Source organism: Urocitellus parryii, chromosome 14 (genome assembly GCF_045843805.1).
Source record: "Urocitellus parryii isolate mUroPar1 chromosome 14, mUroPar1.hap1, whole genome shotgun sequence".
Lineage (NCBI taxonomy): Eukaryota > Metazoa > Chordata > Mammalia > Rodentia > Sciuridae > Urocitellus > Urocitellus parryii.
This window is the reverse complement of record NC_135544.1, coordinates 23,417,524-23,443,572: the sequence shown is the minus strand read 5'-3', so window position 1 is coordinate 23,443,572 and position 26,049 is coordinate 23,417,524. Positions and strand designations below refer to the sequence as shown.

Below are 26,049 nucleotides of genomic sequence, written 5' to 3'. Positions count from 1 at the left end.
TCCTTCTGTCAATTACATGACAACCAAAAGAAAGCAAACAGCTAAAACAACCAAAACAAAGCAAACAGCTAAAATCAGATATTCAGGAAAGACTTTGACACAAACAATTTTGTTTTAGGTGCTAATTGGTTGCTTCTCTTAAACTTTAGGAATCTAGATTGCGGTTTTGAGTAGATTGAGAACCTACTATGTTGAGAATCATCTCAACTTTAAATTTTGATTCCTTATATAGTGCTTATTACAAAACTATATTTCTTATGTTTGTTTAGATGTTAATGGCTTTATTCCAAAGGTTCTCTTCATTTTCCCTTCTTACTTACTGGAAGTTTATTAACATATTAGATTTCAAGGAAAGTGACTTGGAACAAGTTTAAAAAAAACTTACAGTTTAAAGAAAATGATTTGGAGCACCTATTATTTACATGCTATGAGGTCCTACTGTGACTAAAAATGGGGATGACAGGTGTTTGTGCTAATAAAACAAAATCATCTTATACTTGGACCCAGTGAGATTCTGCTAAAGGATGGTCAAAGATATGATAATTGTGTATCCTGAATGTTAGAAAAAAATAAAGATGATAAATTCTATGATCCTATGAAATGACAAGCAATGTTTGAGTAAATGTAAAGAGTTGATCTCTGCCATTTAATGCATTCATATATAAATAACTTTTTCATTAACTTATTTCTATACTTTATCAAATTAACCTGAAGTGAAATTCATGTCCAGAGGCCCAGGATAATTAATGAAATTCCACAGGTCACATAAGACATCTTACATGCAAAAATAAACAATATTTATGGGAATTAATAACTCTAATAAATTAAAAAACTGTTAAAAATATAAAACATAAAAATAAAGGGGAAACTTACTTTATTTGTATAAAGTGTGAATTTACTTCGCTTGAAGAGTTAAGTCTCATTCTCCATGGTTAATGCAGGATTGCTCATACCTTAAAGAAAGAAAATAAACTAACATTTTTGGTTGTTTTTGAACAAACAGACAGAGAAATGTTTATTCACCTAAGAATAATTCTCAAGAATACTTGCAAAGGTGCCCTGAATATAGTAAGGAGGCTGGGGAGATGACTTCTAGAAGAACAAACATATGCATTCACACCCTGTCCAATGTTAGAGCCAGGATTTTTCTCCCCACCTCACACACACAGACATCAAAGCCACTAAAAATAGAGCTAGAAATGTAAAAATGTAAATATGTGTTCGATATTTTGCATTTTTACATGAGGAAGTAAAAGAACAAAATGGTGAAAGATATTAAATCGTTCAGATCAAGTTTCCTCACCTAATTACCTCCTTCTTCAAACCAATCTTTAAGTCCTTTCTCATCTTCTCCTTCTCTTTTTATTCTTCCTTCCTTTACATTTTCCTCTATACTAGTTTCCTCAATTCATTCATCAATTTAACAGAAAATTAATGTAAATGCCAAATAATTAATAGCATATAAAATCAAGCAATCATCTCCAAGTCGATGTAGACTATCAGATAGAGTGTCTATCCCTTCTGGAAGAAAGGGAGTTCTTTGTTGCTCTTCCAAACAATTGACCCCCAACTTTTCATCACTTCTTTGCCTCTAAGGAAGGTGATAAACTCAAATGGCAAACAGGTGCCATCAATTTTTGTCAATGCAATGCCTCCTTCCTATAGACTAGAAAGCGAAATGGTGGGTTAAGGGAGGGACTAAATTATGAACACTCAGATCACGAGGATCTTCAGAGGACACAAATGGCCTTCAAAATATGATCTTTAAAAAAAAAAAAAAACTTTGATCTTAAGAGAATTGACTTCTTATATATTAAATAATGATGAGAATTTTTACTCTGGACTCTACTTCCCACTATCACTAAATCCCAAAGAGATTTCAAGTAAATCAGTAAACACTTTAAAGTACAATGAACCAAGTCAGGAAGCACGTGAATTTGAAAAAAAAAAAAAAGAACTAGAAACAAAGAAAATGTCTGAAAAACTGCTAAAATGAGTCAATCTGGAAATTTCCTGGCTAACAGGGCCTTACTTGTGGGTGTCTGGTTTTGTAGTCATTCTGGGGACACCCACACACCTGCACTACAATCACCTCACTTAATATTGACTAACCCCAAGAAACAGAGTATTTGAAGGATAAGGAAGCTAAGCCCAAAGGAAGTTAGATCGTAACAAATACCACACACTAACAGGTGTCCAAACTGGGTCTTGTAAACAAGTCTGACTTCAAAGCCTTGATTGTTCTTTGCTAATAAACTAAGTAATCAAAAGATTAAAATCAATAATAACAAAAGAACTGTGTGTGAGATATGAAGAAATTACAGGCAGTTTAAGTTATGGAAATTATGCAATCATTTTACATAGATATTTTAAAGCTGAATAGAAATCTTAAGAGTCAAAAACAGAGCTACATAATTAATTTAAAGTACTTTTCAGAAGATATATTTTATAACCGCCTGAGTTGACTACATTTTTTTCATTGTAATCCTTTGTATTTGGAATTTATTTCTATCACTACTTAAAAAAAAAAAAACAGGCAGTGATAAAGATTTGGTTCTTTAAACTGGAAAAAAAATAATCTTCTATAAAATGGTTTTCTATTAACAGATGTTAAAACAACTCACAAAGAGTTCTTTCAAAATTATTCTAAATTTACAATGGACATCTGACTCCAAAGGTTGTGTGTGTGTGTGTGTGTGTGTGTATACTTATATATAGACTTACATTTATAAAGACATATTTATATATATTTATAAATACATGTATAAAAATTAATAAAGTTCTGTAGAAAAACAGTGAGATTTTTCACCACTGCCCCTTTTTAAAACTAAAGCATATTTAAAAATAGCCAAATAAGCACACCCTTACCAGCTTTGCCTTTTCCTGGGTTTGTGCTGCTCTCTGTCCAAGACTGAGAATCAGTAAGAAGGTGGCTCTGGGACTCTCTCAATGGCTTTGCAGGAAATTGATGGTTTTCAGGACTGATAAATAATAATGAACATCACAGGTGAATTCTTGGTAGTATTGTTGAGTATTTCTCAAAATATGAAAAACTCAAACCACTTGTAATACAAGACGATTTTAGGAGGTATCCAAGATATTTGGGGACGACAAGGATAAGACATTAAAAGACACTGACTCACAAGGAGAAAAATGTTGTCTTCAGTCTCCTTTCTTCCTTCTCATCATAAATAACATGATAATCTCTAACCTTGGAAAATTTACATTATTAATATAGAGAATAATCCTTAACCTCAGATTTTAGCAGATAAGGGAATCTAATTCAAACTTAATAAGATCATTTTTATACTTGATTTTATTCTGTTTATGGCAAATTATAATAGCTTTTTTATTTATGACTGTGATATGAAGTTTGCTTGAAAAATAAGTTTAAGTATCCTTCTTAAAGAGATATATTACACAAAAATATTAATTTTGGGATATATAGATATGGAAAAAATATGAAGGTGACAGTAGGAAGATAAGTTTGAGAAAAACCATGGTAGTGTTTCTAAAGTGACCTAAATGATCTTGAACAAAGAATTCTCCTCCTCCCTATGAACAAATGAGAGTGCTATCTTGTAGGAATGTTGAAAACATTTGACTTCACGAGAACTTAATTTGGGGAGTGAAAAGGCTTGAAAGAATTTCCTCTGAAACTTAAGTTTTAAAGTTTAGGTGGACCTGCCATATGTCAACATGTTGGATGATGTGGAAAACATACAAAAAATAATAGTCCACTTAGAGAAAAATTCTGGGCATAGAAGGTATTAGCAAAATTTTAGAATATCCTGAAATAGAAATTATAATTTAAAAATCTACTTACAATTCTTCCAAAAACTAACTGCACATATTTTAGCTGAATATAATTATTATGTTTTTAAGGATATGAGGTTAAGCTTTTGCTCCTTAATGATTACCTCATATCTAATATTTTATAACATTTTAATATTTTTTGCAGCTTTAATAGCTCCTTATTAAAATTTTGGAGGTAAATTTTTAAAATGAGCATGTTTCTGCAGAGATTTATACCTACTCATAAACAAAAATCTTTTTTACTTTAACTCTTAATATTCTTCAAGAAAGAGGCAATAAAACAGAGAATGCTAACTAGGGACTGGTTTAGAGACTCCTTAAGGCTAACAGAACGCTACAAAGTGGACACAATCCAATCATTCAATAATATTTTTTGAGACCTGATATATCAACGAACACATTCTTTGCACTTATGGAACTGTGTGATAATTAAGGAAAAATAATAAATTAAACATATAATAGCCTGGTGACACTAAGATGGCCTCTAGTGTAAAGTTATACCTGAGCAGAAAGTAAACAAAGGGAAGACTCACACCATTCAGACAAGTAGGGGAAGATCTGTTAATAAGGGTAATTTGTCAAGATCACTTAGCTGGGTAACATTATCAGAACTAAAAACTTCCCCAAACCGAACAATACCCATTAATTTTTAAACTACAAAAGCCATTTAACAAGGGTAAAAATGACTACTGCAAACTACTGTTAAATTTTATAAAAGCTTGAAGGCTTATCCTAAATAATTTATTAAAACTAGATTTCTCTGCGCTGATGTATAACAAAATCCACTAACATTTAGCTGTGTAATTTCCAAGCCCAAACTCATAAAACATGACCCGTGAGGCTCTGATGTCTTTGAATATCCACATGAACTACATCAGAATGGCCTTGTCACTAACTGATGGAACCTAGCTGTCCATAACTTACTCTAAAGATGGAGCTGCAAATGGTTTTCTCTCTTTTGACAACTTAAAGTGATTTTGGAATTGTTGCCAGAAACCCTGCCTTGAGAAGGATTCTGAGCTCACTCCAAGCTCCACAGGAAAAAATACTGTGATCAATAAAACATTTTCACACACAAAAAAAATAATAGTTAAGGAGCACTATTCTTTCAAGCTTTTTTCACTCCCCAAATTAAGGAGCACTGATGTAAGTCCTGTATATGTGACATGTAGCAACCAAGAAAGTCTCCAAAATTTAATAAAGAATGATATCATGGTTATGCTTTTGTTGTTGATTTTCCTTTAAACATTACAGGTATGTTGATACTCAAATAAATATTTCATAAAGGTCTAAAAATTAGTGTTTCAAACCAATGAAAACTTACATCAGCATTTTAAAAATTTTAACTACTATCGCCTTTTGACAGTAGCAAAGTCAGAATTAAACTTCAGTTCTGTTGCCATCTTAAAATTCTTGAAAGACTGAATCAAAACAAACTTAAAGCTGGAGCAAAAGTCTCCAGACAACAAATTTCCCAGACCCCTTCACTTCTCTCTAAACAAAATAAAAAATAAAAAGGTTCTGATAATACTTTGAGGTCTTTAAACAGCAAAAAAGTTATAGGACATATTACTAATAGAATTATCAAACAGGTGCCTTGGGATCCATCTGAACTCCAAAGACTTGATACAGAGAATTTTCTCTGATCTTCATAAAAATTACCAGAGAGGAAAGACATGGAGGGTCAGAGGGGAATTTTATCCTTTGCATGCTCACTAGAAAAACGAGGAGCTAATTTTGTCCTATAATTTTTAAGTGCTACATTTAAAAAAAATCATAATATATTTCAGTCAACTGAAATGTACAGAGAACCTGTGTACTTATCCCTTAGACTATTAGCAAAACCTCATAAACACAATCTAAGCAGCCCAGGTTTGCCTCCCCAATCATACTCTCCTCTCTCCCTCATTCCAAGTGGAAACCATTGCAGTAAACTCTCTTATGTTTACTCCTGTAACCAAAGGACTCAAGAATAAAACTCATTGGAAAATAAAGCAGAAAAAAGTGTGGGATTACTTTTTAGCTGTGGAATTCAGTCCTGCAGGAGTGGATGGTTGTTCAGGATCCTGGTTAACAAGGCAAGTTGGAAAAGAGCAGCCATCACCTAGACTATAATTAAAATAAAAACTTACAGTTGAATCAGGAAAAAGACAATGGAGTAAAACCCTGTTACAATGCCAATGACTGAAAGCAGAGCAAGTAATATGCAAAATATGTGGATCAGCACTGGCTTCAATACACTGTTTATATTTAGAGAGAGGATGAGTTAGTTCATGTTCACATTGATGTAATAGTGAATCATAAAATATTACTTAAAAATAGAAGTCACTACACAGAATTATAGACCTATGGAACAGAAACTTTTTCTGAAATTGTCCTTTGTTGACTTGCTTCCATTAGTTTAAAACATGAAAAAGTTAACAGCAAAAGTACCTTGAGAAAATGGGTAGCAACCAATATTTCTTCTCATCACCAAAAACTTGTCGCATGTTTTTACTGAAACCCAAGCTGAAGCCATTCTTATCTGTTCCATGTCGAAACACTGGACTTCTGAATGCCTCTAGAAGAGATGGTAAAGCAACTGCATGAATAAAGAACAAATCAACAAGAGGTTCCTAATATTTAGAAATAATTAAATTAAATGAAGAAACTCTGGAAATCAATGTCCACCCTGTGAGTAAATATGTACCTACTAGTAGCCCTGACATACAGATTGTCTAATCTTTTCAAAATATCACGCCTATTTTAATTCTCAACTAATCCTTTTACTACTATGGCTGTACATGTGCATTGTAAAAACATTTAAAAATACAAGTAAGCAAATAGGTTAAAACTTTGTTTCTTCTGGATCTTTTGATAGATAATTGAATGGATACATGGAAGGGCAATAGATATATATTCAAATATACAGAGTTTTTTTTTAACCAAAATGAGAGTATACTTTACATATATTGTATAACTGTTTTGAAGTTAACAAATTCTAGTTTCAATATTATTGAAATTTTCTCTCACTTAATCATAAAAATTTTCCAGATGACCCAAAAATACACTGTATAGTGTTTGTCCAAATCAGGATACAATCCATAACCATACATTGCATCTGGTTGTGCCCACTTGCCTATCAAAGTTGAGGCTGAGTAAGGTTCTGGGAGTTGCCCAAGATCACAGAAGAAATAAATTACATATGTAGGATTTGAACAAGGTCATCAATTTTCCTTCCAGAATACTACATTTTCTTCTTGAATAACACTGAAAGGCAAATTCTAAAATTTTATTTTTGGAATATGAACTAACATTTAAGTATAATGATTTTTTCCCAAAATTTAAAAAAAAATTAACTAGAAGTTGGGTTCTATGAAAAATGTGGTGATTTAGACATACCACAAGTTGTGTCCACTTGCATTATAATAAATGCAACATCCTTTGCATTTGCCACTCCAGGTTAAAGAGTTATTTGAAAACTAGGGCCATATTACCCAGAGGAAGTCCTTTCAGTGCTACAAGTTAAATCTCAAATCTAGAAGCTAAAAGCTTCTGGAAACAATTCATTTACTTTCAATGCATTAGAATTTAAATGTCCAAACTGAAATTGGAAAACAAGACACCTTGCTTAGAAACTACTTTATTAAAGCAAATTTTTTTCTAATAATATGTGCTGTAATAGGATTTTGCCTGAATGTTAAAAATGAACAAGAACTATCTACTATAATTAATCTTCACTGAATAATCATGGGATCTCATAGCTTAAAGGCTCCTTTCTGATCAAAGGAATTTTTAAATTCTAGTTGCATTCCCAAGCTCCTAATCTTAGCCTAGAAACTATGTAGCTAAGTCTCTGCTTACTTTTCACTTCTCATTCTTTAGCTTCTTATGCTCCAACCCCATAGATGGTTTCTCAAGTATTCCTAGCTCTTTTCTTGTATTTTCTTTTTTTAAAAAAACTGAGGTGAAATTCACAAAACATAAAATCTTTTTTGAAGTGAACAACCAAATGGCACTCAATATAAATTCTGTGCAATAATTACCTTTATCAAGTTCCACAATAGTTTTACTATTATACCCTTAAGCAGTTACTCTCCAGTCCCTTCTGTCCTTATCCCCAAGCAACAACTAACACGATTTTGCTCTATGGATTTTCCTATTCTGGACATTCATATGAATGGGATCATATAAGCCATAATCTTTTGTGATTATTTTCTTTCACTTAGCATGTTTTCAAGGTTCATGTGTGTTGTAGCAAGTGTCAGTACTTCATTCCTTTTTATAGCTGAGGAATATTCCTTTGTATAGATATGCCCATATTTTCTCCATTATTTAATGGGCATTTGGGTTGCTTCTGACTACTGTAAATAGTTCTTTAGGGTCACTGGTATATAAGCATCCATTTAGATTCTTGTTTTCAATTTTTGGAGTATATCCCTAGGAGTGGCACTGCAGGCTCTTACGCTAATTCTACCATATGAGGAATATACCAACATGTTTTTAATAGTTGCTACACCATTTTATATTCCCAGCATAATTATAAAAGGATTCTAAATTCCCTAAATCCTGACAAACACTTGTTTCTAGTTTTGTATTACAGCCACCCTAATGGTGTGATGTGATACATCACTATGGTTTTGGTTTGAGTAATGATGTTGAGCATGTTTTAAAGTACTTGTTGATTATTTGAATATTTCCTCTAAATAAATGTCTACCTAAATGTCTATTCAAATCCTTTGCCAATTTTTTGAGTCTTTTTGTTGTTGGTTTGTAAGAATTCTTAATATATTCTGCATATGAGGTCCTTAGTCAGATACATTTTTTGCAAATATTATTCTTATTCTGTTGTTTTTTTATTTTCTCAATAATATCCTGTGGTACACAAAAGTGAACATGCAACAACAGAAAAAAATAAGGAGTTATTTTTTTCTGTTGTTGCTCATGATTTTGGTATTCTAAGACTACATTGCCATTTTCAAGTTCCTGAAGATGCATTTTCTAAGTTTTATAGTTTTAGCACTTCTGTTTAGATCGTTGGTTGATTTTAATTTTTTAAAATATTTTCTAGTTGTCAATAGATCTTTATTTATATACAGTGCTGAGGATCAAATCCAGGGCCTCACACATGCCAGGCAAGTGCTCTACCACTGAGCTGAGATTCTAGCCCCTTCAATTTTAATTTTTTGTATATGCTATGGGGTAAGGGTCTAATTTCATTTTCTGCCCTATGAATTCAAGTTTTCCCAGCAACATGACAAAGCTATTAGTCTTTCTCCATCTATAGTCCTGACAACCTAGTTAAAAATTGATTGACTAAAGATGTATGGATTTATTCCTGGAAATATATGTGTGTGTGTGTGTGTGTGTGTGTGTGTGTGTACACGCATACATGCATGTGTGTAATAACGTAATATAATTAAGAATACACAACCAAATGAGGAGATGCACAAATATAGAGGTATGTATCTCGTCATGTCAGTAGCACACTGTTTTGATCATTATAGTTTTGAAATCAGGAATGTGAATCTTCCAACTTTGTTCTTTTTCTGGTGAGATATTTTGGCTGTTTGAGTCCTCTTATAATTTTATATAAATTTGAGGATCAGCTTTTGCATTTTGTATAAATCACTTTGGGTAGTACTGCCATCTTAACAATGTTAAATCTTCCAGTCCATGAACATGGGGAATCTTACCATTTATTTATAAGTCTCCTTTAACTTCTTTCAATCATGCTTTGTATTTTCAGTGTGCTACTCTAGAACCTCCTTGGTTAAATTTATTCCTAAGTATTTTATTCTTTTAAAAACTTTTGAAAAGTGGAATAATATTCTTAGTTTCATTTTTGGATGTTTCATTTTTTTGTGTACAGAGAAACATAACTGATTTGGCACTTATTGATTTTATTTGACTATCCAGATATTGTTAACACTGTTTTTTTGTGAATTCTTTAGATATTTTTATATAAGATCATGTTATCTGTGAATAGGGATAGTTGTACTTCTTTCCTTTGGTTGCCTTTATTTCTTTTCCTTGACTAATTCTAACTGGTTAGATCTTGCTGTATGTTGAATAGCAGTAATAAAGGACATATCCATGTTTTGTTCCTGATGTTAAAAGGAAAGTTTTCAGTTTTTCACCTCTGAGTCTGAGGTTAGCTGTGGATTTCTCATAAATGCACTTTATCAGGTTGAGGAGGTTCCTTCACACTCTTAATTTTTTAAGTGTGCTTCCTCTTAATCATGAAAGAGTGTTAAATTGTGTTACATGTTTTTCTCTTTTCTCTGTTAATGTACAGTGAAGCCAAACTGTCCCAGGCTTTTTTTTGTTGTGAACCATTTGATTACTGATTCAATCTCTTTACTTGTTATAGGTTTGTCTTAGTTTTTTGTTTCTTCTTGAATCAGTTTGATGGCTTGTTTGTTCCTAGAAATTTGTCCATTTCAGCTAGGTTTTCTAATGTACAATAGTTCATAATAATCTTTTATAATCCTTTCATTTCTAAAAAGTCAGTAGCAATGTCCCCATTTTCACTTCTGATTTTTGTGATGAGTCTTCACTTTTTTCCTTGTTAGATAAATGTTGTCAATTTTTTTGGTTTCATTGGTTTTCTGTAATTTTTTTATTATTTATTTCCATTATCTCCTATCTTTATTACTTCCTTCCTTCAGCTAGCTTTGGGTTTAATTTGCTCTTCTTTTTTTCATTTTTAAGGTAGAAAGTTATTGATTGAAATATTTCTTCCTTGTTAGAATGACATTTACAGCTATTCATTTCCCTCTAAGAACTGCTTTAGCTGCATCCCATATTTATAGGGCTTTTGAACATACTATTTTCTCTGCCTGACGTGCTCTGGCTCTTTTCATGGCTGACTGCTTAGGTTAAGTACTTTTTGTTGTAGTAAGTGCTTTCCTGCCAGCTCATTCTAAATAAGTTTCCTCCATCATCCCCAGTCCTTTATTCACACTTGAGCATTCTCTTTGCTTCATTAAAATTATTTTGCATTTTGTAATTACTTTTATGTTTCATTATTAATTTAGGGACCCCTCAATAGACTGTCTCCTTTACTACTTCTATTCAGCATTATACAGTAAGTTCTAACTACAGCAATTAGTCAAGGAAAAGAAATAAAGGCAACCAAAGGAAAAAAGTACAACTATCCCTATTCACAGTGCTCTTGGTCACAATGCTTTGCCCAGCATGGATGACCAATAAATGCATGAAATGAATGAACTTATATATGTCGAAGTGACTATCCACTCACACAAAAATGTGAGAAATAAGAATGATTTTTACCACTTCAGGATAGGTGGATGTTTAATCATATGGCAACTTTCAATGAGTATCTACGTATGTACTTAAAAGTTCTGTCAACTACAATAATTTAATACTCACCTAATGTAGATTTATTTTTGCTGACTAGCCAACAATGATAGCCAAACAGAGAAGACAAGCTGACAGAAAACATAGCTGCAGCAAAGAATAAAAACATAATATGGAACTTGGCTTGAGTATCAGGTAGGCCATTCTATAAAGAAAGGAAGAAAATAACATGTTTCGTCAAAGGGGAAATTATCCTTTTATTTTTATAAGTAAGTTTCTTTTTGCTTAAAATTTTTTATAAATAAATTTTTTATAAATTTTTAATAATTTTTTAAATAGATTTAGATATGGATAAAGATACATGGTGTTAAAACTTTAGGAGAAAAAAGAAATATATATTTTGTCATATTAAATTAAATATTTGCGGGAATATGTGTCTGGAAAAAGATTAAAATTGGGGGTATTTATTTTGCATAGTCAAATCAGAAAAATTATGACAGCATAGTATAAACTATAACAGTAGGACATGAGATAGAAGGAACTGTAAAATATTTTAAATCTGACATGTTTTGTTTACATACTACAGATTCACAAATGTTTAAATAGCTTTATTATTAAGGTTAACTGGCACAATTTAGTTACCATTCTCATTGATGTTTTCTATTACTGCAAACAACAGCATTGACTAAAAGAATACATATAACAACACATCCACAATAATGCTCCAAGCTATTTTAAATAATAACATCACAGAAAAGATCAACATTAGTGAATTACACCTATCTAAAATAAATTTTATAATGTCCATTGGCTGAAATCGGCCACCTCAAAGCAAACTAGCTTGATCGTCACTGTTGGTATGTCAAAGGAGACTTGGACTGGCTCTAGAATGGAGGGCGTGGGGATATGGGTAATTAGTGAGGCACCCCAGCTGGCGTGGAGGACCCATCAGATAAAATTGTTGGATTCTCTACAGTAACTGTCAGATTGACACTGGTCATAAGACCTCATTGGTAGTTTTCAACAGTGGGGTCTTCCCATTGAAAACTCTGGTCCTTCTTTTTCAAATATATTTGTGTTTTGGAATGAAAACCACTCACAAGAATGAGGAGCAGTGAATTAATATCCTCCCAGGCATTTGTTAGGGATCATTCCTCAAGCTGGAAACTGCTACAAGCAGATCCCTTCATCTGTGTGAAGCTAGTACTTAGCAATGTTAACTAGCACATAGTAGGTATTCAACAACTCTTTGGTAGTAAATTTGGTTTAAACCTCAAAAATGGATCCAATGATTCAGAAATTCTCACCATAATAAAGGATAATTTAATGAAAATACTAAAGCCATTCTGACAAGGAATAAATTGCTTTTTAAGATTATTTGCCACTCACAAGGAATATCTTCAGATATTTAATAAACTCTCAATTTTGCCTGAGAACAGTAACATAAAAATATATACATTAAAATAAATTAAGAAGTGATTATTTAAACATGTCATATTTTATATCAGAATACATTAGTCTTTCCATGAATTTAATAAAGACTTAAGATTTGGGAAAATATATAATACAGAAAAAAAGAGTACTTAAAGCCTAATTAAACAATACCCACTAAAAATTGAAAACATTATAGACATAACAATTTTTAAAAAAATCTTCTATATGAAAACACATCTATATTTAAATACAGAAAAATAGCTATTTATATAGTCCATTATCATTATTTGCAGTAGCTATGTTCTATAAGGTTACCATGAACACTGACTTTGTGAATCCTGAACCACTCCTCCCAGGGAGAATGCAGAGTTAGGTTCCTGAAAGACTCCTGGCATAACATCTTCATCAACTGACCAATTCACAACTTCGTTTTCTGTGGGTTTTTGCTTAAAGGTCCCTTATCATTAACATGGAACCTGTGGCCAACGGCACTATAACTTAGGCTAATGAATGAGGCTTATTAAGGTGTTTCCTTCATATAAAATGTCAGTCTTGATTAGAAATGTTAGACAGCACTTCAGCGTTATGCTTGAAGACCATTTTAAATAGCAAAATCAACAAAAAGCACAGAAATACAAGACACGGCACCAGACTGTGAAGAGCACGTTTGTTCACACTATGAGAGCTAATGAAGCAAGAAGGCAGAGCTCTGCCTTGTTTCACCTCAACTGGGCGCATGCGCGTGGAACACTCCAAAACTCTGCCATTCTGCACCCATCTGCAGATGATTCTGAAAGCTTTGTGAGTACTGGTTTTGATATTACAGACAAATTTTGAGAAGTTGAATTAAAAAATACAGGATCTGTGAATAAAGAGGACTGACTATGTGAATTAACTCTATTTTGTAAAGTCATTGTCTGAAATAATTCACTGCTGAAAATTTACATTACATATTTTTATAAACTGAAGAAAAGTCACTAAAGTAACAACTTACTGTCCAAAATTTGATAAAATACTGTAAATCTGTAGCAGCAATAAAAAGGCAGTACAGCAGAGAATAAGCCAAGAAAAGGAGGAAGAATTTATAATTTGAAAATCCAACACAATTGTTCACCCTGCCAAAAAAAAACAAAAACAGTCACAGTGAGTATTACATCTTCAACCCAGTTATAATATGCTCAAATTTAACAGTGTTTGGTTTTCTCTCATTTAAAATTTGTTAGCATTTCTTTAAGTGTAAGTCATAAAATTTCTTTATACATGGAAACATTAAAAATCAATTTTAAGAAAAAAGGAGTTTCTGTGCTTAGATTTTCAATATGCAATATTTAATACAGCTTTAATAAGTTGTGATCAATGTAACTACATTTCATGTCCAAACATATGAATAAGCACATGCTTAAAAGCACAGAGCTGTAAGACAACTAGTAACGTCAGGCAGATTAGAGAAATTGACAGTTATCTTTGGGTTTGATAACAAATTATGATTAAGTTAAAATCTTTTAAATTTTCCTAGGCTAGATAAACTAACTTCACATACTTCTCCTTGCATGCCATCATTGATTGAACCAACCAGACTGTCAAAGCATATTCTTAAATGGGAGATTTAAGAAAAGAAATACGATTGGGGGCCAAAATAGTAATGACATTTGACACTAGATAATTACATGGCCCGAGAAAGTGAAATAGTAAATTAGAATTTCATTTTTCTTACCTGTAAAAAATAAAAAAGCACTAAGATCATTTTTGACATCCAGCTTTATATTATATGATATGGACAATAACAAATTCTCAGTTCTTATTATTCTAAAATCATTATGTGATGCTTGGGGGAGGGTGGAATTCCAAACATTATTAATACATAAAAACATAAATACAGCTCATTTTATATTTACTCTTTCTCTTAAAGGACCTAGGAATTAAACAAGAGAAATATTAAAAAGCAATAATAAAAGAAAACTAACCAAATTATAACTAATAGAAGAAAAAGTAGGTCCAAATCTCCATTATGTTGGATTAGGCCCCAAATTCCTTAAAAAGACTCCTATAGCGCAAGAATTAAAACCAAGAATCAATAAATGGGATGGATTCAAACTAAAAAGTCTCTTCTCAGCAAAAGACACAATCAGTGAGGTGAAGAGAGAGCCTACAGAATGGGAGTAAATCTTCACAACAAGCACATCAGATACAGCACTAAACTTTAGGATATATAAAGCACTCAAAAACCTTAACACCAAAAAAAAAACCCCAAATAATCCAATCAATAAATGCACCAAGGAACTGAACAGACACTTCTCAGAAGAGGATATACAATCAATCAACAAATATATGAAAAATGTTCAACATCTAATAGCAACTAGAGAAATGCAAATCAAAACTACTCTAAGATTTCATCTCATTCCAGTCAAAATGGCAGCTATCAAGAATACAAACAACAAGTGTTGGCGGGAATGTGGGGGAAAAGATACATTTATACATTGCTGGCGGGACTGCAAATTGGTACAGACAATCTGGAAAGCAGTATGGAGACTCCTTGGAAAACTTTGAATGGAACCACCACTTGACCCAGCTATGCCACTCCATGGTTTATACCCCAAAGACATAAAACAGCCTATTACAGGGACACAGTCACATCAATGTTTATAGCAGCACAATTCACAATACCTAAATTGTGGAACCAACCCAGATGCCCTTCAGTAGATGAATGGATAGGGAAAGTTTGGTGTATCTACACAATGGAACACTACTCAGCATTAAAAGAGAATAAAATCATGGTATTTGCAGGTAAATGGATAGAGTTAGAGAATGCTAAGTGAAGTAAGCCAATCCCCAAAAAACAAAGGCCCAATATTGGGGGGGGGTTGGGGGATGGGAGGAATTGAGGAACTTTAGATAGGACAAAGGGGAGGGAGGGGAAGGGAGGGGGCATGGGGGTAGGAAAGACAATGGAATGAGTTAGACATCATTACCCTAAGTACATGTATGAAGACACAAATGATGTGAAAAAACTTTGTGTACAACAAGTGACTTGAAAAATTGTGCTCTATATGTGTAACATAAAATGAATTGCATTCTGCCATCCTGCATAAGAAATTAGAATAAGTAAATAATTTAATTTAAAAAAAAGATTTTTTTCCTTTGCATAGAGATCACAGCATTATGGGATAACCTCAAGTAGATGTGATAGAATAGATCTGTTAAATTGGCTGAAATCATTGCTTTCTGAGTTAGCTCAGTGTTATCTGACATACTGAACCTATTTCATAGAGCATATACATATTGTTTCCTCTCCTCAAATGTCCTTGTTCTCACTCAAGTGTTAGCAAAATAATCTTTCTATTGACTTTAGTAATAAATTAAAAACTTTCTTGTTCCAGATTTTAAAAATGAAACTATGTTCACATGAAAAATGGTTATATTTTCTACCTCAAAAATATAAGGTAGGGCTGAGGTTGTAGCTCAGTGGTAGAGCGCTTGCCTTGCACGTCTGAGGCACTGGGTTCGATCCTTAGCACCACATAAAAATAAATAAAATAAAGATACTGTGTCCGTCTACAACTAAAAAAAAGAGAGAGAGAATTAAAGAAATATATAAGGTAAAGGAAGCAGCATTAAATTTATTAATTTGCATTGTATATGATCTATAGTTCTATATGGGGAAGGAATTCATAAGGATGTCCAAAACTCTGGATGCACATTGTATGCAGTTATATTTGCAGCTCTAGAGATTCCAGTGGGAATCCAAATTGCTGAGATGGCTTTTCAAGGCATCAGAATGAAAAAATGGCAAGAAGTAACACTGGTAATATTCTGTACAGCCTAACTGTAATTTGTTTCGAAAGGATACAGGATATTGCACTTGCTTACTTGTGCTGGTTTCAAGAGGAAAAAAAGGGTAGGTGAAGGTGAAGACTCTGGACAATGTGAGTGTCACCTATGACTTTTGTGGCCTGGGGGGAATTAGAAGGAAGGGACAGATTGCTTCCCTTCCTATAAGAATGTAAGAAGCAGTTTTTGAGTAAATGATGAAGAGCATTTGTATTTATAGAAATAAAATGATTTTGATCACAGATTTTATAATACCCAATTTGGCTTCCTTTAACTTCTATTAAGAGTAATTTGCATGTCAGACAGAGGTAGGAAACATGGCAGAAGCTCCGTAAAGAAAGACCAAGCATTTTAGAGTCTGAAATGTTTCTAGGGAGTTTTATGTGTATGTTACTAGAAGAAACAGAGTCATCATGTTTATTTTTGAATAATACCTTCCTCTTGTGACAGACAGTTTGGGGCTAGACATTTTAACTGCCTACTGGTATGTAGATTCAGATGGGAAAGGAAGAGAACCCAGTCCAAGTCTGAGCTTCCTCCATCTGGAAAAGGAATGACTTCACATGAAGAAACAACATGTTCTGGGTAAATATCCCTCTTAGGCTATAAGCACAGCTGTTGGCTCTGTTCAGGGCAATTGTTTTTCTGAGAACAGAAAACAGAACACAATTTATTAGGAAGAATTCGGCCTTTCAAGTGACTTTGAGCCCATGTTTCAAGTTTCCTGAGTCTTACTTTCTTTCCCTTTAAAACGGGACAAATCGTACTTCTGTTTGTTGTTGTAAGGATGACAGATTATACATATGGTCTCTAGAATACAGTAGGTGCTCAATAAATTAAAGCTAAAATTATTTACTTTTATTTATATTACCTAATTTGGGGCAAGTATGTGAAAGGATTATTAATATAATTAAATTTTACACTAAAAGAAAAAATTTCTCTAATAGAAAGCTCGTAAAGCTAATACTAGAGAAACTTATTTTTAGTTAAAATAATGAGCGTGAGATTGATTCCCTGAATCCTGATGGATAACTTTAACTGGCCAGAGCTGATATGCTGAAATCATTGAAAAACTGAGAGCCACTGGTTAATATTTCAAATGCTCAAAGTTCATAGGTACTAAAGTTCAAATCCACATACAAGACCTCTCTAAAAATGGTCTTCCCACAGTCTGGGAATATCCTAATGTAATCATATAATGGCTTTTTAAAAACATTTTCAGGATATTTTAACTGAAAGAAAATAAACCAAATTTAGTCTACAATACAGTCAGTTGTGTTTTTAAAAATGAGGGAGGGAGGGGCTGGGGTTGTGGCTCAATGGCAGAGCACTTGCCTGGCATGTGTGAGGCCCTGGGTTTGATTCTCAGCACCATATATAAATAAAATAAAGGCCCGCCAACAACTAATAAAAATATTTTTTTTTTTTTAAATGAGGGAGGAAAGCCCCTGCCTACATACAGACCTGTGGTTCTCTGTGAATAGGGGAAAGAGGGGATAGAAGAACATGTTCACTGCTTTTATTTTTTAATTTAGAACCGTAAAAATGAGTAAGTGTGTGTGTGTGTGTGTGTGTGTGTGTGTGTTTGTGTGTTTTAGGTGGTGGGGATTCAACCTAGAGCCTTGTATATGCTAAATATGTGCTTTACCCCAGAGCTACACACCCAGCCCTACAAATTTTTTAATTTAAATTTTTAATTTCAATTCTTTAAAAAAGTTGACTGCTCCATTCAGCTGCCATCCAATGAATATCAGGCCCTTGGCATCAAACCCTTCACAATCGGCATGGTTATTGCTTTCTTCAAGGGAATGCCAGAGCTGAGACGGTGGGGGGGAGGTAGGGGCTGCAGATGGGAAGAAATAGTGCAGGAGGCAGTCAGGTCATTGAACTTCTTCCACATTGCCATTAAAGGATGAATGCAAGACAGTATGCAGATATAAAATGTGAGACTATTTTTAAAAACTCCGGAGTCTTTTGCCTGTTTCCCTTCACTTATTTAATAGGATCTGTCAAAATTTGAAAGATTGTCCAATTATCCTATAAGTTTCTTATTCAGTCAAATTAATTGCAGGTTTAGAAAGATTGACATAATGGCAAATCGTTATTTTCTATTTTTATAATTTTGAGTGTATAGCAAGGACATAGCAAACTTTATAGGTTGGTACTGGTCTGGAATGAATCCTGATTATCTTCACCTCTCTGTTCATTATCATCTTAATCTTCTATTAAATTGGAAAAATTAAAATCAATTTTATGACCCAATTATTTTACCACTGCTAAATATATTGAGAATCCACAGCAATTCAAAATGGAGAGTGCTGAGTATGGTTTCCCTAAAAGTAGGCCCTAAGTTAACACCTTTGATATAGTTTGAGACAAAGAAGGGAGAGGATTTGGGATATCGTTTAGTGGTAGAGCACCTGCCTAGTATGTGCAGGGCCCTGGGATGGAACCCCAGCCCAAGAAAAAAAAGTGGGGGCTAGAGGGGAGGGAGAACGGCCCACTAAACAGTATTACTGGACAGGCCTCATTGGTTGAGGGTGGCCCTGGGGCTATTAATTCCCTGGCACTTCTGGACTGCCTAGCCTGTGAGCAGAGCAAACCTATCCAGGTAGAAGAGAGCCCTCCGATGGAGAAGCAAAGAAACACAGGTGCCTGAGGTGGGGGGCTGTCTGCAGGTGTGATGAACTCACAGTGGGTCCTGGGGATGTGAATGGGGCATTGACAACTTCTGCTATGGTGAGGGCAAAGAGGAATAAAGGGAGGATTAAGAGAACTTGTAATTGAAACTACTGGATGGGGGAACATTTGCTTAGAGAAAAAAAAAAGAATGGGGAGCAAAAAAAAAAAAAAAAGAATGCAGATGCAAATTAGTACAAATGGGGTTATTTACAGAAATTTTTCTTTAAGAAGACAGCTATTCTTATAGGAATTGACTAGTCTTAACATTTGAAAGAAGGATATCTAAGTGAAGGAAAGGAAGAGATATGCTAGTGAGAAATCTACACAACTATGAACCCTACATTCTCTATTTCCTGCTGCGAAGAGAAACATTCTTTTTTATTTAAAACAAGTCTCCTGTAGACTTGTGGGGATGTATATATTTCTTGTGGCATCACCCCTGAAAGAAGAAAGTCTGTGGAATAAGTATGACTAAGGTCTAAATCCAACCTGGCTGGCAACCTTGGCCCGGTTGTCAGAGGTCTGTGCGCACTGAGGTGAAACTTATAGGAAAATACAGAAAAATTATAGAAAATCAACCTTCATCAGATCTTTCAAATAGATCTCTAATAAGTAACCTAACTTTATAACTTAGAAATATTAGAAAACATTAGTAAATTCCAAGTGGAATATCTTATTTAAAGAGCTCTGTGCTTTTCTGTATTTGCCATCCTATTCCTCAATACCAAGTTTTATTTAAAATAATGGATAAAGCTTTAGGGATTTAATTCTTCATTAGATATCTGCATGAGGTATTATTAACAGTATTATGTATAATTAATGGGCAAATCTTTGTATACACTTCTGGAAAATATTTTAGAATTTCTGTGTTTATGTATGTGCATACAAATTTCATTTGTAAAAATGTTTAAATAGAGAAATAATTCAATTTATAAAAATGTATAAGAGACCTAAGCCTACTTAAGTACAGAGCCTACTCACCATGGACAATGATGATCCATCTTCAAAATACACCTAAAAAAACAAAACACAAAAGCCCACACCCCACAAGTTTTTAAATCACATTGTCATAAAAGGAAAATTTAAAGCATCATTTCATTTATGGCAAGTAAAATACTGCAAAATTAATTATATAAAAAGTAATAGCAAAAGTCCTTATCAAAAATAAATACTAGAGCTGATTTTAGTTGCAATATAATAACAGAACTATAATCTTTTTAAAATTATTATTTATTTTTGAGATGAGGCCTCCCTAGGCTGACCACCTGAGTTATGAACTTGAGTTCCTCCTGCCTCAGCCTCCTACGTAGTTGAGACTAAAGGCATACCAACATTCCTTACTTAATAATAGTACTTGAATTTAAAATATGTGCTTTAAGATGTAAATCAAATCATTTTATAAAAACAATATGATATATAACATACAACTACCTCATCCTTAAAAAAAGTTCAAAACGTCAACAGACTTATGGAAAGTCTAGGTAAAATCTTCTCTTTAATATTAATATTAAATCATTAATTAATATTAAATAATTAATATTAAATCTAAATAATTAATATTAATCATTAAGTCAAATCATACTGTTTGTGTAGTACAGTAAATATATAACATTTGTCTGTTATAAAGTCAAGTGAGTTATTTTAATAAAGAGAGAAAATGCTCACAGAAGTACTTACTAAATTGAATTAGTCAAGTCAGAACTGCTAGAAATCAAGCACCTTAAGACATCATGAACAGGGTTGAGGGAAGGGGACAAGTGACTGTGGCCCTAAGCTACATGAGTATTAATGCAAATGATTATACCAATTATATTTCCTAATAATGATCTGAGAAGCATAAATAAGGAAAAAAAATGTGATAACCTGGAAAACAGAATAAATACTACATGAAAAGGTCAGATATTTTAGAAGCAAAAAAAAAAAAGGTTTCCTTACTTATCACAGACGGAACAGTGATGGCAACGATCTGGTTTTATAAGTTGGCATCTGTCACAATATCGGATTGCTAGGAACAAAAAGCTCCACTTAGTCTTAAGATTTAACACAGAATTGAATGTACAATTAAATGGCTTTTATCATCTCTCCAAATTTAAATTTTAAAAAGCATACTGAATTTAAATTTGGTAAAAAGAAGATATTCAACTCTGTATAAGTACACAAAAAATGAGTAGTTGAGCCTATAGTCAGAGTTCTCTGGAGAGGTTTACCAAGAAGAAAGGATCTTTTTGGAAAACTTTTCTGAGGTGTTTTACATTGTCAGTAGTCACAGGAAGGCTCACAAAGGGCACAGATGTGTCCATTTCTATTAAGGTAGATAGTCTTCTCAATTAAATGAATTTACTTCCTGTGCATAACAGGGTGAGAAGATACAAACGCAGAAACATGTTTGAGAAATTGATAAACTCTATTAGTTGCTTAATTGGGAAAGACCTCATGTCTCTATTGGGCAGTATACAAGATTAGAAGTGACCACTGGATGGGCTGGGTTTGTGGCTCAGTGGTAGAGTGCTCACCTGGCATGTGTGAGGCACTGGGTTCAATCCTCAGCACCACATAAAAATAAATAAAATAAAGGTACTGTGTTCTCTACCACTTAAAAAAAAAAAAGGGTTTTATATAAAAATAAAAAAGAAGAAGTGAGTACTGGAAGAAGTACTTCCAATAGAGAATTCTAGTTCTTGTAACTGAAGCCCTCATCTTTTCTTCTATGATACAGATATCAAAGACAATTATGGATAATTGACGTGGAGATGCCATCTCAGTACAGAAGCATCTTACAGGATACACTTGAAGAAGAAAACAAACAGGATAAAAATTGTGTGTAAGACTTCAATTATTCATTTATGATTCTGAAGTAGGTTAGAAACAAATATAAATAATGTAAGAATATTAACGAGATACTTCACATTCTTTTTTCTATACTACATCTTTAAAACCCATTATGTATTTTATGTTTATTTAAAGTGTTTCAACTTGGACTAGCCATATCTGGATTACTCAGTAGCCAAATGGGCTAGCGATTGTTATAATGGGAAGCACAGGTCTAACGTTATAAACAAATTTCTGGGTAATCTTGGTGGGCAAGTATCAATAGTTCATATGTGTCAATTTTGAATACAATTGTTTAATTAGATGTGAAATAACCTTTAAAATCTGATCCAAAGAAAAGATGTATTTAGTTGTATTTGTAAAAAAAAAATTTGTTTAAATATTAAGGATGAATAAAGAAACTGTACCAATATCTAAATTATGTCTTACATAATTTATATAATCAGCTTTAAATTTATAAAAAGTGCATGTGAAGTTATTAATTTTATATTCAACTTAGATACTGCTCCCTTAAGTACCACTAGGAAAGTCCATAATTAAAACTTTAAAAAATTCTTCTTTTAGGAATACTCCTAAAAGATTTTAGCAGCTCTTACACCTTCACTGAGTCACAACTAAGTAAACATAAACAGAATTAGAGTCAATTCTGATTTAGTTGAGATCTCTGCACCACCGATTTCATGTTTCCATTCTGTTTTACTGAATTATACAGAAACCTTTTACAGCAATCCAAGAAATAATTATCTTGAATGTTTGACAGTTTCAAGTACATACATTCTTCATAACAGTCACCACAGTGCATCATTTGGATACTGTTCCAAGACACTCATTATCCACACTGACCTCCAGACATAGTCCTAGTGTAGATGGGAAGATCTTTGGCTGCTCGCCTAAGAACTTCCTGATGGGCTTCTCCTCTTGGCTCTCTCTCCAACAAGTCTTTTTCTGCATAAGAGAGATGGAACTGTGGAATAAATTTACATTTTAATCAGTATTTTTGAAGGAATGATGAAATATTGGTCTGCTCCACTTATACCCAAAGGCACTTATAAAATATTAATGGTACATAGTATATTCAGAGAAGTAATAGAGTTTCAAACCTGGAAAAGTCTGTTAACCTCAAGGATCACTGCTTTATGCATCTAAAAAAAGTATAATAATCATATCTACATTTTCAGGTGTTTGGGAAACTCAAAAGGAATAGAATATATAAAGTGCTTATAAGTTGTAGCATTCTATCCAAATACTAATTATATAATAGATACGGTAAATACAAACGGCTCAATAGATAAATTTTTCATTTGGATACCATTAGGAACAAAAGTAGACACAAACCAATCAAGCATATTTTCTCATCTAAGTAAGTTTTAACTTAGGGATAATCATCACACAACATCTCTAGTCGAAATTGGCCCAACTAATTAAAAAATACTTTTTAAAGAAAACTTTGGTAATCACGCAAACACCAAAAAAAAAAGTTTAAAAGTCTACTATATGAACTTTTATAAACATATTTCAAGAGATGCAAACAAGAATAATCACAGTATCATTGTTTGAAATGTAAAAAACTAAATACCACCCTGTGTCCATCAAAAGGATAATGGATACATAAACTAGGATAGGATACATTCAAAATACTGTTGGCATTTAATGATTAATGGACAACAACTATTCAAACAAAGGACCGAATTTCAACATATTACTGAAGACAGCAACAATAACCCAGCTTACAGAACATACACAGAGCAACTCCTTCCCTACAAAACTTTAAAATCAGCAAGCTAAACAACTTGCATAATATTAAAGATGCATGTACATGTGATAAAATTATAAAGAAAAGAGAATAATTAATAAAATGCAGAGCAGTTGTTATTTCTTGAGCATACTGAGAAATACCAGAAGTAATACAGGAGGTATGGAAAATATGACTGAGTGATTATTAGGTGTTTTCATTTTATTGTTCTTCAAATTGTATACTACATTACTTTTTTTGTATGTATAACACATAGATTTTTTAAAAGAGATTAAGTATTTAAAGAATGAAAAATAGGTCACAGTATTTGAGCCTATATCTTTATCCTCAGAGAAATAAACTTAAAAATCTTTGTTCCGCAGTTGACAATTCTATCAAAGTTCCTTTAAAAACAGAAATAAATCTCCAGCTTTCAAATGTAAATAAATTTTAATATTATTCCTGTATGCATAAACCTTTCAATCGAATCACAAAATTTCAGACCCATTAAGGTGAAAGAAAATACAATGTTTTCTCCAAGTATAAAATTTACATACTAAGAATCCTAAATAACTACAAAATACTAGTATTAAGCTAGTAGAATGTAAATTAGGCTTCTTGTAAGTTTCTAATATATTTGAGAGAACTATTCTCTAGGTTAATTAGTCCTCCTGTTATAAGTTGAAAGCATTCGCTTACCTGTCAATTAACTTCAGAGTGTTTCAAATTCAACTAGTCCTTCAAATGAACACAAACAAGTAAAGGCCATATGTTTTAGGAAGGCTTAGCATGCCCTTTCTATCAGCTGCTCTTCATGAGTTTGCTATCTTAATTATTTAGCTTTTAAAAAATGGAGTATGTTTAGACACTCTTGGTTGCTAGAATCTGAAACGAGGGTGGCTGTGAGCAGTGTGGACTGTGGAAGACCAGAAGTGTGTCTTGAGGCTGATCCTAGAGGCTGGCAGAGAAGCAGCAGATCTAAATATCTTGAATCCAAGAAAACATTGGGAACCACCTTTCCAACATGTGGGAAATTATCTTCCAATTGGATCACGAATCCCTAGATTCATTCCATTATTTTCAAAGTGACTGAAAAAAGAACTCTGATGGGAAGCTAATGGTATGAAAATGTTGTCAGCCTTTAGACTTCACAGAATTCAAGAACTGAGAAAGATTCAAGTTGTTTACTGATCTATCACATGTGATCATCTTCATTTACCAAAAGATTCACCAGATTTTCTTTCTCCCCTAAAGATTCTATGTTGGATACCGTGTAGATGGCACTACTTTGAAATTAAAAATTGAAAGTGCTATTAACCGTCTTGAGAGAATTGAAACGCAGACATACTAATGGTCTTAATAGAACTGGGTATCTTGTTTGGGCCTATTTATTTGGCATATGAGGCATAGCACCATATGATGTTGTAAGGATGCAATGGTAAGAAAAAAATTTTAAATGGTAGGCAGGGTTGCAAAGTTGGTTCAACATACAGAAATCAATAAGCGTAATACATCACATTAATAGACTTAAAGACAAGAATCACATTATTATCTCAAGAGATGCTGAGAAAGATTTGACAAAATTTAGCACCTCTTCATGTTCAAAACACTAGAAAAATTAGGGATAGTAGGCCTACACCTCAACACTGTAAAAGCTATCTATGCTAAGCCTAAGGCCAACATCATTCTAAGTGGAGAAAACTAAAAACTGGAACAAGACAGGGGTGCCCTCTTTCACCACTTCTACTCAACATAGTTCTTGAAACTATTTAGATCAGACAGACAAAAGAAATTCAAGGGCTATGCATTGGAAAAGAACTCAAACTATCACTATTTGCTGATGACATGCTTCTATATATAGAAGATCAAAAAAATTCCAACAGAAAACTTCTTGAATAAGTGAATTCAGCAAAATATCAGGATATAAAATCAATACCCTTAAATCAAATGCATTTCCATTCATAAGCATTGAATCCACTGCAAGAGAAATTAGGAAAACCACTGCATTCAAAATAGCCTCAAAAAAAATCTATCAACATATATATCAAAAAAGTGTTCATTATCTCTAGCAATTAGAGAAATGCAAACCAAACTAAGATTTTATCTCACTCCAGTCAGAATGGCAATTATCAAGAATACAAGCCATAATAAGTGTTGGCGAGGACATGGGGAAAAAGGTCCACTCATACATTGCTGGTGGGACTGCAAATTGGTGCAACCACTCTAGGAAGCAGTAAGGAGATACCTCAGAAAACTTGGAATGGATCCACCATTTGACCCAGCTATCACATGTCTCAGTTTATACCCAAAGGACTTAAAATTAGCATATTGCAGTGAAACAGCCACATTAATGTTTATAGCAGCTTAATTCATAATAGCTAAAATATTGAACCAACCTAGAAGCTCTTCAACAAATGAACAGAGAA

At 33.1% G+C, this 26,049-nt stretch overlaps 1 protein-coding gene across 3 annotated transcripts in view; it reads right to left on the bottom strand.

Annotated features, from left to right (window-relative positions):
- Nucleotides 1–26,049, bottom strand: part of Zdhhc2 (zDHHC palmitoyltransferase 2) — a 68,298-nt gene that overhangs the window by 6,897 nt on the left and 35,352 nt on the right. For all 3 annotated transcript variants that reach the window (XM_026389452.2, XM_026389454.2, XM_026389453.2), the window contains exons 4-12: nucleotides 22,735–22,855; nucleotides 20,998–21,067; nucleotides 20,044–20,076; nucleotides 13,547–13,667; nucleotides 11,191–11,323; nucleotides 6,250–6,376; nucleotides 5,833–5,925; nucleotides 2,869–2,981; nucleotides 874–953 (exon numbers count right to left, since the gene is read on the bottom strand). In XM_026389452.2, coding sequence (XP_026245237.2) covers nucleotides 913–953; nucleotides 2,869–2,981; nucleotides 5,833–5,925; nucleotides 6,250–6,376; nucleotides 11,191–11,323; nucleotides 13,547–13,667; nucleotides 20,044–20,076; nucleotides 20,998–21,067; nucleotides 22,735–22,855 — 852 coding nt within the window. In that variant the 3' untranslated portion in view covers nucleotides 874–912. The remainder of the gene's footprint in view (nucleotides 1–873; nucleotides 954–2,868; nucleotides 2,982–5,832; nucleotides 5,926–6,249; nucleotides 6,377–11,190; nucleotides 11,324–13,546; nucleotides 13,668–20,043; nucleotides 20,077–20,997; nucleotides 21,068–22,734; nucleotides 22,856–26,049) is intronic.